General features: G+C 48.0%; 2 protein-coding genes across 4 annotated transcripts; one reads left to right on the plus strand and one right to left on the minus strand.

The window, feature by feature from the left end:
• The first annotated feature begins 2,494 nt into the window (after positions 1–2,494).
• LOC135395045 (nocturnin-like) lies at positions 2,495–7,382 on the plus strand. 3 transcript variants are annotated; one of them, XM_064626221.1, is made up of 3 exons: positions 2,495–2,610; positions 5,296–5,510; positions 6,479–7,382. In XM_064626221.1, the coding sequence occupies exons 1-3, from the start codon at positions 2,561–2,563 to the stop codon at positions 7,300–7,302; spliced, it is 1,089 nt and encodes a 362-aa protein (XP_064482291.1). In that variant the 5' UTR covers positions 2,495–2,560; the 3' UTR covers positions 7,303–7,382. The 3 variants fall into 3 exon arrangements, with proteins under 3 accessions (XP_064482291.1, XP_064482290.1, XP_064482293.1); XM_064626220.1 differs by lacking the exon at positions 2,495–2,610 and adding an exon at positions 4,731–5,231; XM_064626223.1 differs by lacking the exon at positions 2,495–2,610 and adding an exon at positions 5,114–5,211.
• Positions 6,064–12,831, minus strand: LOC135395044 (acid-sensing ion channel 4-A-like). Its single transcript, XM_064626219.1, has 10 exons — positions 11,565–12,831; positions 11,248–11,360; positions 10,786–10,949; positions 10,599–10,727; positions 10,217–10,325; positions 10,074–10,158; positions 9,454–9,633; positions 9,318–9,393; positions 8,803–9,089; positions 6,064–7,434 (listed from the first exon to the last, which is right to left on the minus strand). The coding sequence occupies exons 1-10, from the start codon at positions 12,080–12,082 to the stop codon at positions 7,365–7,367; spliced, it is 1,731 nt and encodes a 576-aa protein (XP_064482289.1). The 5' UTR covers positions 12,083–12,831; the 3' UTR covers positions 6,064–7,364.
• Between the last annotated feature and the right edge of the window lie 12 nt (positions 12,832–12,843).

Below are 12,843 nucleotides of genomic sequence, written 5' to 3' on the forward strand. Positions count from 1 at the left end.
AAACATAAAGGGTATATTACCAAAATTGGAGATGGTAACGGAAACGCATACCACGGTCCTCCGTTGCCGGAAACAGAAACGGAAACGAAAATGATCGTCCGGTACTGAATTCGGGTAATGGCTATCCCTGTTGTGCGATGACATGAGTGATTTTTCGTTTAATTTTCGTAATTTTGTTGTCTCCATTCCCTGTTATAATGCTCTGAGTACTACACGGGAGCACGGAAAGCATGCTATTGGATCTCGAGGGTGCATCCATCGCTTACTCGTCCCAGTCCTCGTAACTCATGACGTCCGTCAACAACACATGCGACCTAACACAACGGACTCCGTGACATATAACACGAGGACGCAAGAACTTTTTTTTTCTTCTTTTTAGACCTCACCGGAGCTATGGCAGTATTGTTTACTAATGAGAGCGTCAGCCTATGTATGAAGGTATGCGACACTGGTCTGATCACGCCCATCTTGATTTGCTGGTTGTTGCGGTTTAAGCACGACACTTTGCGGGATGGAGACATGTCTCTAGAGATTTTTTTTTTTTTTTTTTCTGCAAGATGTACGCGTTCCACTGATGCGAAATGACTTGTGTACGCGTGACACCGAAGCAGAACTTGGGCAAAACGGTGTGGCTGTGCAAAACTGTGAACGGGTTGTAACAGCCATTCTATTTCCGGAAACAGTAACGGAAACGAAATTAAAAGGCTGGGATCAGAAACGGACAACGTAAACGAAAACACGTCCGTTACCCTCCCACTAGCACACAGATTCTAATGGTAACGTTTCACTGTGCACACCAAGCAGCCAAAAGTGCTGTCAGGAATACTGGAGGTGACATATCAGACTCCCTATTGTTGACGGTGCGTGAGTGCTACTCAAGTTCGCCCATGCTCAGTTCACCCAATTTGATGACAATTTGAGCTTGCTCATGCCCAGTTCAGTCGCCGCACTGAGCATGAATCAGCGTTCTCATGAGTGAGTTTTGCTCATGCTCATATCTCCTCGTTTGCTCACTCATCTCCTGCTCAGCTCCCCGTTTGCTCACTTTACGCTCATGAGTGAATTTTTCTCACGCTCATTTCCTCGTTTGCTCATTCGTGCTCACGAGTGAAGTTTGCGCATGATCGTATTTTCGTTTGCTCTTTCGCTCAGCTCCCCGTTTGCTCACTCACTCCCTGACCAGCTTTCTTTTTGATAACTCACGCTCACTCATCTCTTGCTCAGCTCTGCGTTTGCTCACTCATGCTCAGATCATTCGCCGCATATTGAGCATCAGTCAGCATGCTCATGAGTGAGTTTTGCCGAGGTATAGACGACCTGCGTCCCTACGTCATCGATTACGTTTCGCCGCCGCGCAAAGCATGCTGGTGGGCACCTATCAACCTTATCAGCCTTTTCGGCCTATCAGCAGACGCGTTTTTCCCGCTTCCTGCCCACCACAGCAAAATATAGCCTCGAACCCGTCTTCTCGTGACGTCACATGTTTCTAAACAGATAGTCCGATGCACGCATCAGAAAAGATTGGAAATTTATCGCTAGAAGATAGATTGAGTTTAGAAAAAGGAGAAATAGGGAACTAGAAACAAACAAAGGAAGAATCAATCCGAGAATAGGGTAGGTAAGATACAAGAGAAATAAACTTGGTTTCCAGTTCCTTTTTGTGTACCTTGCATATACTAGAGTTTTCGTCGATTTTAAAATGCTAATACCGTTTGCAGTACCGTTTCTAACCATTTTCATTGGCTTCAGGTTTCAGGTGCCCTCTTCTCTTTTTACATTTTATGCAATTTTATTAGCGAATTCGGGTGGTCATTTCGTAGCAAAACTGCTGAGCGCTCGGAAATTGCTAGGTCGGCGACCGAGCTGCATCACGTGACCGTTGCCACCCGAACATGATTGCTAGGAATCTAGCGGTTTTAGGTACTTGGATCACGCTAGGGGCGTCGCGGTCGCAAATCTTAGAGTTTTGTCGTCTGCTAAACCACGTGATTTCAACATGTGGGCCAATGAGAGCACTCGCCGCCGTTGCAGTGCGGATGTGACGACACCGGATACAGTTGAGCAATCTGCTGCTCGATCGTTTTGAGACCGTGCAAAAAAAGTGCTAGCTAGCAAATTCCGAGCGCTCGGAAAGCGCCACGCGAACATGCGAGATTTGCTTCATTTTGACCAAGCGAACATGACTGCTCGAGATCTGGCAAAAAAAGTTGCTCCGAAATGACCACCCGAATTTGCCATATGCCTGTAGCCCTTTTGCAACTCCATGCTTCCATGATGAGGAGCAAGCTCCCTTGTTTTGGAAGCGACCGCCGAGCGCTAGTTTCGCATCTGCTGCACTGTCTAACCTATTTCAGCTAGTGCACTCAAATCAATAATGTCAGCGATAAAAAATGATAAAGAGAAAGAGATTCGAAAGAAAAATGGGATTGGTACTTCATCGCTTAATATTCCTTTCACTTCCTTCCGATAGATGGGGTCCCATCCAGTCTGTCTGCTGCAATCCAATCCTGCCAAACCTCCGGCGACCTGATTCCAAACCCCAAAGAAATATGAGCCGTAGATGACAACTTGGCTGGTGTCCTGTTGTCGGGGTATTCGAAGAGCTATCAAGTGAGTTGGGATATTCCGGCAGAAGACGCCGAGAAATCGGTTCATCATTACCACTACAACTGAACATGAATCTATACATGAATCTCGCTTTCACTACGCGGCACGTGAAAATGAAACTGTTTTTCCCCAGCATAAACTACTTACAACAACCTTATCAATATGACTTCCGATGCTAAGTTTACATACATAAATGAAGCACGTAGAAACACACAAAGAGATCTAATGGAACGCTAGGGTAGTGCGCATGATACGTTCTCCTAATTTGATGATGGCCAATTCAGCTCTCAGGGTTTGCCAACGATGGAACGACCTTTAGCCACCGTTTTGTACGTGTCTCTGTAATTACATGTTATCTACACAAATGTATCGTTGCTTCCTTCTTGCGAATGATTCTCGCATTTTTTTTTTCTTTTACAAATCAATCAATCAATCTTGCACGCACAGTCTCAAACACGATTATATAAACATATTCCTGTCGCGAAAATATCGCCAATATTATTTATACTAGGCCCTCACTGACCCGAATAAATACATAATTTAAGCGTGGCTTTTTTTACGGTAACCTATAGGGACGATGCTGCTCAGGGGCGGATCCAGACCCGGCGGTTTGGGGGTGTTCTTTTCTGGGGGGGGGGGGGGGGGGGGGGGGGCTTCGGAGCGCGTAGTGGGGGAGGGGAGAGAAGGAAATCCAATGCGTAAACCAAAAAGTGTCGCGTATATAAATATGTGACGAAGGACACAACAGACGGGAGAGTCACTCGGAGAATACGTGTTTATTCTGTTGCACTCAACAAGCCACTTCCCCTCCGTTCTTGGGCTTCCCAGTCCCCCTTCGCGGTTATAGACGGCGTGCAGGAGGGGCCAGGGGCGGATTTAAGGGGCTGTCATGGGGGGGGGGCGGTCTTAAGGAAATTTCATACTCTGCGGCGCAGCATCGTCCAGGAGATAAAGTTTTTACATAGGAAACACGACCGTATGGGGGGGTCGCCCCCCCCCCCCCTCTTAAATTTGCCCCTGGGAGGGGCCACCCAGCACATTTGGACGGGAGCCTCAGGCGTTACATAAACGATCCGCCACTGGTGCTATACTATTCACAGCTGAACCCAGCTACTTGAGATAGTTCGCAGGAACAAGTGACAAAATGTTAAATATACCCTGCTCATCTTCTCTCACACGTTCGTGCGTAAAAAAAAATCGATACAATGTCGATGGCATCTATAACACTGACAAATGTGAAAAAAAAAAAATCGATACAATGTCGGTGGCATCTATAACACTGACAAATGTGAAAATGATGCACACGAAAATGCCTCGCAGACGACAGTTAGCGAAAAACACCAGCATATTGCGCACAACATCGACAGAAAACCAGGAAGTGAACAAGTAGACGAGATGGACAGCGACGCAAAAAAGTAGCTGACGTCACGTTAAGTGCGTGCTCGTGTACTGCTACTCGGGCGCCTCGAGTTTCGCGCTCCCGGCGCAGCTGAGTACTAAAGGTACTAAAACATTCGCGCTCCGAAGCAGCTTCAATTGACATTGACAGTGTATAGTGGCATGCTATCCAATACAGGACCCCCCTCAGAAAAATAATGAATCCGGCTCTGAATGTTACCTCTTCAACCTGGAGCAAGAGTCGTTATTCAGATACTGAGCCGATCACGTTTCGAGTCCTGTCGAGTTCTCTGTCTCTGCAAAACTGCATTGCTGCCAGTTTGTCTCTTCTATAGCGTCATTTCTTTTACGATAACGTCTGCGTGACACTGTTTTAGTACGCGGAGCGCAACTTTCTGTTTCGATGGCGAAAAAAGTCACGTGACCACACCCGACCGAGCCGCTTATGTGCGACGCAAAAAAAAGAAAAAAAAAAGAAAAGAAATGTTTACTATATCGCCTACTTCTTTCCTTCGCAATATGGTGGGTCGAGGGACGGAACAGCACCATACGTTTGCCTCGCCTATGAAACGCCAGAAAAAAAGCCTACGATGGAAGCGAGAGGTTGTGCGACGAAAAAAAAAAAAATATATATATATATATATAAAAGCCTGTTCGTCTGTCTGACTCGAATGACCGCGACAGAACGACCCCAAAAATCCCCACACAAAATCTCCCTCTCTACACCTATACTGATTTGGCAACATCCGCAGCGGAGCAACGCGAGTGTTGCGCTAGTTCGTGCCAGTCACGTGATCTAGCCTTCCTACTACTACGCTCTTCCTTCTGTAGCACCACTCGAAAGCAGTCTCCTTTCTCTCCCCCCTACACCGTCCAAAGACGAAACTTTCCAAGGGCCAAGGTCTGTCGTACGCCCAGGTCGTCCCGCGTTACAAAAAAAGATGTCATTTGTGGCGGATATCGGTCGTGGCGGACTTTGGTGCGGAGCATTTGTGGCGACCGTTGCAGCGACTTACTGTGTGGCACGTGTCCAAAGCATCACGTGTCCTCGTCTTTATGAGGGAAGGCCGCGACCGGTCGTCACAGTCGTCACACATCCCCATGAGCAGCACAAGACGCGTCGTAAGCCATCGGCGCCTGGCGCATTCGGCTATGCAGCTTCTGCTTCGCAGCGGAGGCAAGCCCACCGAGCTCGTCTGGGACAGTGTGAGGAACAAACCGTTGTTGTAAGCACATTTTGGGGATCACGAATGACGAGTTTTAATGGCGAGGGTAACGTTCTATTTACAGGATGGGAGCATCGGCCACCAAGATTCAGAACGAAGACCGCGCGGACGGTGACGTGGACCTGGGTGTCGGTACCTGGAGCAGGAATGCGTTGCTGGAGAGATGTCGTCGTGAAGTCGGATCCCTTCTGGCACCTCAGCTTCGTCGTTCTTTCATGGGGACGCCAACGCGTGGGCCGGATTCTATACGGGTCCTGCAGTGGAATCTTCTCTCGCAAGGTCTTCTGCATACTTTTCTACAAAACCTCATTCAAATTCAACCTAGTCCTCATTATCGCCACTTTGACCCATTTCTTTATCTCGAGCGGACATCAAAGGCTGTGTATTATCTTTAGTGGTCCTGAGATTGGAATTTGAGCGTCCTCTGACTAGAGTTCTTTAGTAGGACTCGAGCTCAGTTGGACGGTGCTTGTAACGGAGGGTGACATTAGGAATTTTTAGATCATTGTGCGCTATCCCCTTACGTACGCAAAGGCGATAGCGTACGATGCTCTAAAACTCTCTATTATCTCCAATAAAAGCAGTTTCGAGAAAGCGCGCTTTGGTTATCCTTAGCAGTGAGCGCCAGTAACAGTGATAGTCACTGCGCTTTTTGGAACAACGCTGCTTGAAATAGGTGTACGCGCAATTGAGTATATATGCAATAATTGCATCCGTATGCAATGAAAATATTACGTGACGACGCTACTGCTGAGCATAGAAACTATTTAGGAGTATTGTTTTACCCAATAGCAGCAATTAACTGTCTAGCAACGCAACATTTGGAAGACGGCATTTTGAATTGGCGCTCACAATTCCAGCAGCATCTTGGCAATGTCGGCATCAGACACTGCTAATGGATAATAACGCGATTTGAAAACGATTTTCATCGTCAAATGAAGATGTGAAACGGATCCGCGGACATAACCACTAGTTATCTTAGGGAATACGACTTTTACGAGCCGCAGCACTATAAAACCCATCTTTCTTGTTTTCGCTATAGGCGAGGTGTGACACCCGTATCAGGGGGCCATTGTCCCGCTCATTGATAATATCACATTTGTATCTTTACTTGGAAAATCCTCGCTGAAATGGTGCTTGAGAACAACCTTAAAACAAAGGTTTCTCAGTTTGTGAGAACACAAATAACCCGATCTCGCTTCGCTGAACAGTCTTGGGGGAAGGCTAACAAGCAACGTTGCTCGCAGCCCTGGCCGAGAAAGCCGACCGGTTTGTGTGCTGCCCCGATGCCGCCCTCAACTGGTACTGCCGTCGCTGGCGCATCCTAGAAGACATCGTCTTGTACGAGCCGGACATCATGTGCCTCCAAGAGGTGGACCACTACAACTTCCTCCGGTCCACTCTGGGTCGTATCGGCTTCGCCGGCGTCTTCTTTCCCAAGCCAGACTCCCCGTGCTGCTACGTGAAGGACAACAACGGGCCCGATGGCTGCGCCTTCTTCTACGACCAAGACAAGTTCGAACTGATCAGCTGCGAGAAACGCGTCTTGCAGGTCTTCACCTGCCCCTCAAATCAGGTGACATTACTGTGCATTCTCCGCCGAAAGTCGGACGGCGCCCAGCTGTGCGTTGTCACCACGCACCTCAAAGCACGCCAGGGAATGTTGCTGACGAGCCTACGACACGAGCAAGGAAAAGATCTGATGAAATTCGTTCGAACGCATCGCGGGGGACGCCCCACGATCATAACGGGCGACCTGAACGCGGAGCCCTGGGAACCGGTTTACAAGACTCTCCTCGGCCAGAAGGATCTCGGCCTAGAGAGCAGTTACGCCGTGGACGAGCAAGAACCGCCTTATACCACCTGGAAGATCCGCGAGGAAGGTGAAGTGAAGCACACGATCGACTATATCTTCTTCAGCCGTCGAGATTTCACGTTAGAAGCCCGTCTTCAGTTGCCATCCGAAGGGGACATCGGACCGGGACGTGTCCCTTCGCTGGCATACCCCTCCGACCATTTCTCCTTAGTGGTCGATCTTCGGTTACCTCTTCAACAAAATTTCCCATCGTAACGATGGCTGAAACATGTATTTGTAAATAATAATAATGACATTGTACATAGAGAATAAATGGATCACCAGATGCCAGCCCAGTCGGTCGTCTGAGCATGGACGTCCTTCGTTGCCACGCTGCGTATTGGGCCTCTGGAACAGGAAAAAAGAAACGTTATTTCTTGGGCAAATGGGACGTGCATTTCCCTGGTCATACCGATAACAATTTCATTCAACGCTGCTTTACTTTCTGGTTTAGTCCTGTTCTGGAAACCAAATAGTGTTCTCGCAGTTGTTTGAGATTTCTTGTTCCCTATTCCTCTTATCGCAAGACTTCAAACGTTCCATAGCTTGCCTACAATGCTTAATCCTTTGAGCTTTTTGAATCGTAGTACCCTAGAACGATACAACTAACCTTGTGTAGCTGATCCGCCTCCAGACACACCGCTATCGTAAAGTGCTACATATCGCTTGATCAGATCTGCTTTCTATCGATTTATCGGCAACACAATGCTAAGAAAACGCGAGGTTTTTTCAAAGTCTAGTGGGCAGAGTACATCCGTTCCTTGTGCAAGTCATAAATGCTTAGAGGTGGTGAGTTGTATCCCCCTCTCAAGTGGGCCCATCTGTCCTCATAGCTGTGATTCGTGGTGACAAAAAGGCCTTCTGTTGTGGGATCAAGGGTAACGTATGCCGAATCAATCATCTCAAAGTAGCAGTCGATGAAAAGTGGTCGTCCTCTGAATATGCCGGTACTAGATGCACTTTTCCTTGGGAGGAATGTCCGAGGGTGTATGCCACAGTGAAGAAAGATGGGAAAGGCTTAGGAGCATTTCGGAGGGAGAGACATATAATCTCGAGAACTGTCTCTCAAGTACCCGATTGCACACATCCTTTTCAGGCGCCCAGAAGCGCAGACAATCTGCCTGACTGATAAGGAAGGAGGCAATCTGCACGCGACTCGTTACGTACAACAAATGACTCATCCTATCCGCGATAACAGCTACAATGGTGCTATCAGACAGAGCCACCACGCATTTGACCTTCGTTCATACATGGGGTCTGTTCTCAAGTCCAGGGGGAGGGAGAAATACGTCTGGGCTCGTACATCGTACGCTATCGCCTTTGCGTACGCAAAGGATAGCGTTGATGGTTCTGCGCACGCCCATAACAGAAAGAGAGCTTCGCGCAGCGCGCAGAACACGAGCGCTATCTGATACGTACGCTATCTCGCCTTTGCGTTCGATGTACTAAAACTCTCTAATGACGTCACAACTACCGTTCCACGGTGGAAGGATCTTCCATTCCCGAACTCTTAAACACGAACTTCACCTCATAGTACACTTCTAGCCAACTACTATTCCGAATGATATCGCTCTGTCATCTGATTTGTCGAAAACAGGAGGAGGCGTCTAACTTGGACATGTGTCCAAGATAGGGGCCTCCTCCCATTTTCCGGAAACAGAACGATATCGTTCGGAATGGCTAGAATGTTCTGCGTAATTATGAAGGAAGACTTACAGCCGTCTATCTGGCCACCTGCGTAGAAAAGCGTTCAGACTGACGACATTATTGCGATGTGGTACAGAAGTGTAGTTTGTGCGGAAAAGTCGATTCCGAGGCGAAATGCGGCCGCGAGTTGGCTTCAGACCCTCCTTCTTGTTCCCGCTTCCAGTTGGATCCTTCATTCTGCCAGATATGTAGTTGAACATTGTGAGGACGTGCTCGAGAAACTCAAAGATGGTAATGGCAGAGACTCCAATGTAGAGGCCCAGGCAGCCGCCAAGATCGGCAAATAGTTGGGGCAGCTGAAAATAATTAGGCCCAGGTGGAAAATAAGTTTAGCCTTCAATCGAAATGGTTGTGCTTGACAGGATGTGTACGATTAGCATTCTGGAAAATCGTTTAACCTGAGTTCAGGAAGCAAGTTTTTAGTTTAATACGCAACGAATTGTAATAAACAGATGGATTTCATCGTTCTAGCAGTGGACAAGGAACATGCAAGTGAATGGTGTGGTGTGGCGATGGTAACTTACCGGATACGCGGGAAGGTCTTTTGCCGAGAGATAGTTCATTTCTTGGATGTAGATGTGCACGCGTATGAAATTCTTCCTGAAGAAAAATACGCGAGTGAGCTAGGCGTCTCCCTTCGTGGAACAAAGTGTGCCCTGCCTGAAATATCTAATTTCCTCCTGAAACTCCTGGTCGCTAGAAGCATTGATGACATCCTGCCAGCGGATGCCCGCCTCCTCGATTCTCTTGTTGAGGATGGGCCATCGCTTGACAGACCATGACTGCTGCTTTAAGTTGGGCCACTCAGACTGGGACGTCGTCAGATCGTAACGTACCTCCCTACGACCAGCAGACAACATTTCATATAGACATGTTGTCATCATGTCACATCACATGTTGCCTTAGTGTTGGCATCAATGGAGAAGACCAGTCACAACGACTGCTTCACATTTCACATGGACTGCACTATACAACTATAGCGGAGTACCAACCTCTGAATAAGGACTCAAAGTATGGAAAGGGCTATGTATGTGCTAATCATCGCAAAGCCAATACCACAGAAAACTGCCAAGTTCTACTGGAGACTGGAGGAGGGGACAAGACTGATCCCCCACTCCTCAGGAAAACACGCGCACACACACAACGAAACCTACACCTATATGGTCATAAGAACCTTCCCCGTAACGATTATGCTGTACGGTAAGTTTTCCGTCTTTCGGGGCAATAAATACGCCCGCTGCAATTATTTTTTGAAAGAGCCATAACTGCAGAATACATACACACATTCCGGCAAGCAGAGGGCCCTGCAGTGCTGGCCACCGCTGGAAGACGTGTAACTTCGGAGGTATCTCGTTCTGCAACGGGCTGCGACGGTTCAACGGCAAGTATGAGAGTTTACCGCAATGTGGATGTGAATACTGACCTTGCGTTACGTTGCAAGCGTCACAGGAAGCCCTGTCACGCGTCGACAGTTCATCGAGACAGCCACAGATGTTCAGAAGAGCGGCCTCCCGGCACAAAGTTTGGCAGTACTGAAAAGTTACTATGTAAGGTACAATGTGATGGACTACGTGGTTCACAGGAGAGCCCCTGAGAGGTTTGTCTTTCCGTCGCCGATTACATGAGTCTACAGTCGCTGTCAGATAAGCGGAACGCGCGCCGCATAGAGTTGGCCTGGGGCTTCCCTGTGTGGCACTAAAAGGGGTTCAAAAACTACTCGTATCAAAATTTGCTCTCCCGTGTGATTGTCAACTACGGGAAAAATCTGGTCGGAATATTCGGCTCGACCTAGTAAAAGGACTTACATCGAATGTGTAAAGTGACCGTTGGATCAAATCTGATAGCCCCATCTGTATTAGGTAGCCCGTCAACCTGCTGTCGTTGAAACTTTTGCTGCATCCTCGGTAAGGTTCAGGAAGGCGTTGGATTTTTCTCTGAAGAAAGAAGATGCGTGTGTAAAGTTGTTGGTCACATGTGGGTCATGCATTTTACCAAGCGGACACTGATGTACGTCTTTGTGCCAGGTGAGACGATGATTCCACCCCTCTCGAGTGTAGGGGCTGTACCAACAGGATGGATAAGCAGCCGAGCGCCGAACTCGGGACTCAAAATGTCCAGGTATTCACTACGCTCTATGTTGAGGGTCAGGCGAAGACCTGCACGTTAATTCATGTGGCTCTTCACGGGAAACTGACCCGTCGAAGGAAAATCCATTCGGGTTTCGCTTCTTCGACGTGGTGCTTAAAAACACGTAGATTAATACGTTTTCTACAATATGCTTAGGATGGAAATTCGTCAGGGAACCAGTTCTAAACCACAACAGGAATGGACACCCCGCCTCACATGAACAGTGTTCCATCTTTAAAGTGCAGACAACATGCCGCTTCTGATTTGAGGCGAAAGGAGATGCTTCTGGAGCGAGTTATGCCCTAATTTAGGGAGAGTTGTTCTTACCCAGAGTTGGGCCCGTCTTGCGTACTTTCTGCATAGATTCGTTGGCCAGCCGAATGGTTTGACAGAGGCCGTATCTCGGTGATGGGAAAGGGTCCACGCGAAGGATCGTGTGCCTGGGTGGGACACATTCATCCCGTTAGACGCACCGCAAAATACGTGGTATAAGTGGTGGAATATTGGAAATGTCAATGAATGCAATAGAGCTAGCTTAGGATTTGGGGGGCGGGAATGTTAGTGCGAGACAGGATAATGCCCGAATTAGCGAAGCTCCTTGGGACTGACTTGGTTTTCCAGCGTAAAAGCGTAAACTGTCTTACGTTTCATCAAAACAGTTCCTGGCATTATAAGTGCACTGCGTGACCAACTCGTCCCCCTGGTGGCCAAACTTGATAAGATGTTCCTTGGTGGCGATGAAGTTCATCCAGGTATCACTGAGGTCCATCGTCCTACTCTTCTTGAGAAATTCGTCCAGGGTTCGGTAGCATACATAGTCCTCGCCGTCTTCCTCGGCCATGGGACCACCAGCATGTTCTGCTATGTCCTTGAGGTAGTCCTCGAAGTAGGACTTCTTCATGATGTTTAAGTTGCAGACGGTGATGGACGGGAAGTGGAGTTCCTCGGCGTGGACTTCCTCCGTTGCAGTGACAACGGGATACGAGAAGTAGTTGCTGGTTAGAAAGCTGATGTGGTAGAGGAAGCCCCCCAGAGCGATCACTACGATCACCGTCCATAGTAGCTGGCGAAGACCTCGGGTAGTAGCGATCCTGGAAAAGCCGTGTGCGGTGCAGCGTTCTGCGAACCCGCGGTTCAGTTGGCCCAGGCCTATCAGCCGCATGATCTTCAATGGAACAGGGACGCTTGCTCAGAGTACTTAATCAACCTGATCTATCGCATGCGCGTATTCTGTTTGCATAAGAGTCATAAATGGTCCCCGTCGCGATGACCCGATGAGTTAACGGTGGAATAGCGTGATGGCCTCGTCATCGGCGATCTCGAATAGGATTCGCATGAAAGGGAAAGCCTAATGAGCATTCAGCGATGATGTTTGTAAGAAATACGTCTTTCTATATCTATAATCTTTCGGTCAAGGATTACCAGAGGTCAAAACAGGTGTGCAGGTCATTGGAAACGAAAAGAATTGTGATATATATATATCTGCGCTCATTTCAACGGTATCTTGATTTCGGTCACTGACTATCCAGCCTCATCTCCTCAAGACGAATTCCCTGTTTCTTGGAAATAAGACGCACTTGTCAAACAACTGACGCGTAGAGGTGAGCGCGTCACCTCGCACCCACTAAACTAACCACCCCAACTTACTCCTTTCCCTCTATTTTCATTGAGAAAAACACCCATAGAAATGAATATCATTTGACAGAGCACCTTCATCTTTTACTTATAAATAGCTGACAAGCTCGTCATGGAACATGCAGCGAAACGGACTGCGTGGAAATCCCTCTGTATCGTTTTCAACTCAACTCTATCCGGTAACACGCGAGCTGAACGCATAACAGAACTTGAACGCATCATACTCTCAGAACTAACCGTCATCATATAGTCTGTGATTCGTTTTGGTGTTTGCGAGTAGGAGCTCTG

Source organism: Ornithodoros turicata, chromosome 5 (assembly GCF_037126465.1).
Source record: "Ornithodoros turicata isolate Travis chromosome 5, ASM3712646v1, whole genome shotgun sequence".
Taxonomy (NCBI): Eukaryota; Metazoa; Arthropoda; class Arachnida; order Ixodida; family Argasidae; genus Ornithodoros; species Ornithodoros turicata.

Coding starts and splice junctions, on each gene's coding strand:
- LOC135395045 (XM_064626220.1), top strand. CDS start 5,062: ATGAGGGAAGGCCGCGACCGGTCGTCACAGTCGTCACACATCCCCATG. Junction 5,232..5,295: donor GTGAGGAACAAACCGTTGTT/GTAAGCACATTT, acceptor TTCTATTTACAG/GATGGGAGCATCGGCCACCA. Junction 5,511..6,478: donor GTGGAATCTTCTCTCGCAAG/GTCTTCTGCATA, acceptor CGTTGCTCGCAG/CCCTGGCCGAGAAAGCCGAC.
- LOC135395044 (XM_064626219.1), bottom strand. CDS start 12,082: ATGCGGCTGATAGGCCTGGGCCAACTGAACCGCGGGTTCGCAGAACGC. Junction 10,950..11,247: donor CAAGACGGGCCCAACTCTGG/GTAAGAACAACT, acceptor ATTAACGTGCAG/GTCTTCGCCTGACCCTCAAC. Junction 10,159..10,216: donor CGCTTGCAACGTAACGCAAG/GTCAGTATTCAC, acceptor GAACCGTCGCAG/CCCGTTGCAGAACGAGATAC.